Source organism: Ammodytes marinus (assembly GCF_949987685.1).
Source record: "Ammodytes marinus genome assembly, chromosome: 15".
Taxonomy (NCBI): domain Eukaryota; kingdom Metazoa; phylum Chordata; class Actinopteri; order Uranoscopiformes; family Ammodytidae; genus Ammodytes; species Ammodytes marinus.
The window spans coordinates 436,142-438,641 of NC_137219.1; the positions used below are offsets into that span (position 1 = coordinate 436,142).

At 49.4% G+C, this 2,500-nt stretch overlaps 1 protein-coding gene across 1 annotated transcript in view; it reads left to right on the top strand.

Moving 5' to 3' along the window:
- The window catches only part of mipol1 (mirror-image polydactyly 1), a gene marked incomplete at its 5' end in the record, with an annotated part of 41,470 nt that overhangs the window by 9,811 nt on the left and 29,159 nt on the right, over positions 1 to 2,500 (top strand). The window contains 1 exon segment of the mRNA XM_080042163.1: positions 138 to 248. Coding sequence (XP_079898289.1) covers positions 138 to 248 — 111 coding nt within the window.

Genomic DNA, 2,500 nt, shown 5'->3' on the forward strand with positions numbered 1-2,500 from the left:
GTGTGTGTGTGTGTGTGTGTGTGTGTGTGTGTGTGTGTGTGTGTGTGTGTGTGTGTGTGTGTGTGTGTGTGTGTGTGTGTGTGTGTGTGTGTGTGTGTGTGTGTGTGTGTGTGTGTGTGTGTGTGTGTGTGTGTCAGGTGGGCTCCGTTCTGATGGACAGACTGCGATCAGCCAGAGAACGGAGGAGTGACATCACAGCTCAGGAGATGAAGGCAGTGATGGAAGAGAGAGACGGGTCGGTGGCTAAGGTAACACCTGTCTGTCTGTCTCTCTGTCTGTGTGTCTGTCTGTCTGTCTGCCTGTCTGCCTGTCTGTCTGTCCATGTGTGTGTGTGTCTGTGTGTCTGTCTGTCTGTCTGTCTGTCCATGTGTGTGTCTGTCTGTCTGTCTGTCTGTCTGTCTGTCTGTCTGTCTGTCTGTCTGTCTGTCTGTTACTGTCTGTCCATGTGTGTGTGTGTGCGTGTCTGTCTGTCTGTCTGTCTGTCTACAGTAGTTTATATGCAGTATGCGGTTTAGAGTTATGCTCGCTTACCGCTCCGACCCGACCCGCTCTACTCGGCGGAAACGAGTCTTAGGGCGCACTCACACTAGTGCCGTTTGCCTGTTCCGTGCTCAGCACGATTCAGCACGATTCCCCCCCCTCCCCACTTCCCCCGCTGGCCCGTGCTCACACTGCTCGTGGCCTGGGCACACTTGCACCTTGCCTACGTCACCGTGCACGTTTAGGATTTGGAGCTTAGTCTACTTGTAGGCTATACGACTGTTTGTGAATATTTTCATCCGGCCAAATTTGCATCAAATATTCCACTTCCACATTAGAGCAACGAGAATCCTTAAGCTATTGTTTTTTTTTAAATGTAGTCTTGACGTAATAGGTCGCGGTGAACAGTCTCATATTTGTGCAGCACGCTGTTTATTATTAATATAACGGCCCGTCATCAGACCATATGTATCCGGATGGTTTTGTACACATCGATCGCTCCATCAAATCCAAGTCAGAACTTTTTGTATGGGCAGAGATCGTTTTTTTAAGTGTCTTTATAAAGTTTCTTGTTAAACCTTAGTGTAGGCTACTGTTTCCTTATCACCGGGCTGCGGTGTGTTGTTTTGGGTGCGTCTCCACCGCCATGCGTAAATGCAGTTATGACAGCTGACGGGAGGAAAAAGAAAAAAAATCATCTGACGAACGTGAGTAAACACGAAAACCTTTTTGCTTTGCTTTCTGAGCTGACCTATTTAGCTCTCTCCCTCTTTTACCACACCTAGGCTTACACACACGTTAATTCTCACACATTATAGCTACAAGTCCAAGTGGTGGGCAATTCTGGTGCCGACTAGTAAGGCAGCGGACGTTAACGGACAATGCATCCTTAATAAATTCACGTCAGGAACGCCGCCTGTGCGCTTGCTTGTGCGCGTGTCATCTCATTAGCATCTGTACTTTGGCCACGGCACACCTCTCCCAGGTGTGCCGTGGCCAAGGGGCTGTTCCGTGCTGGAATACGGATGGCGTGGTCACACTAGCCAAACGTTCTAGACTTTAGTATGCTAATGAGCTTTGGCACGGGGCCGCGGCCCTAGTGTGAGTGGCCCCTTAAATAGCCGGGAGGGATGGGGACTGGAACGTGAATAAACAGACACACACACACACACACACACACACACACACACACACACACACACACACACACACACACACACACGGCAGTGGCGAAGTGGGTAGGGATATCGCCTCTGGGTCGGAGGTTCGATTCCCCGTCTCCCCGCCACATGTCCAAGTGTCCCTGGGCAAAGAGACACTGAACCCCACATTGCTCCCGACAGCTACTGCCATCGGTGTTTGAGTGTGTGTATAGAATGTGTTAAGATTTGTCTGTGAAGGGCGCTCTATAAATAAAGCTTACTTACTTACTTACACACACAGAGTCACACACACACACACACACACACACACACACACACACACACACACACACACACATACACACACACACACACACACAGGTAGTCTGTAATACTGCGTTTAACCTTCCTGATGTGTCTCAGTGTGTGTGTCACCACGGTTACGGCCCCGCGGCCCAGACACTCAAATATTTACCGTTAGAATCTGAATGACACACACACACACACACACACACACACACACACACACACACACACACACACACACACACACACACACACACACACACACACACACACACACACACACACACACACACACACCGTTAGAATCTGAACATGAATATTTTGAAACGCTGTGAAAACAAAACGGACAAATATTGACTGAGAGCTGACAAGGCTGTTGATTCACCCACTGCACCTGAGAGAGTGTGTGTGTGTGTGTGTGTGTGTGTGTGTGTGTGTGTCTCTCACCGTGTGTGTGTGTGTGTGTGTGTCTCTCTCTCTCAGTGTGTGTGTCTCTCTCTCTCAGTGTGTGTGTGTCTCTCTCTCTCAGTGTGTGTGTCTCTCTCTCTCAGTGTGTGTGTGTCTCTCTCTCT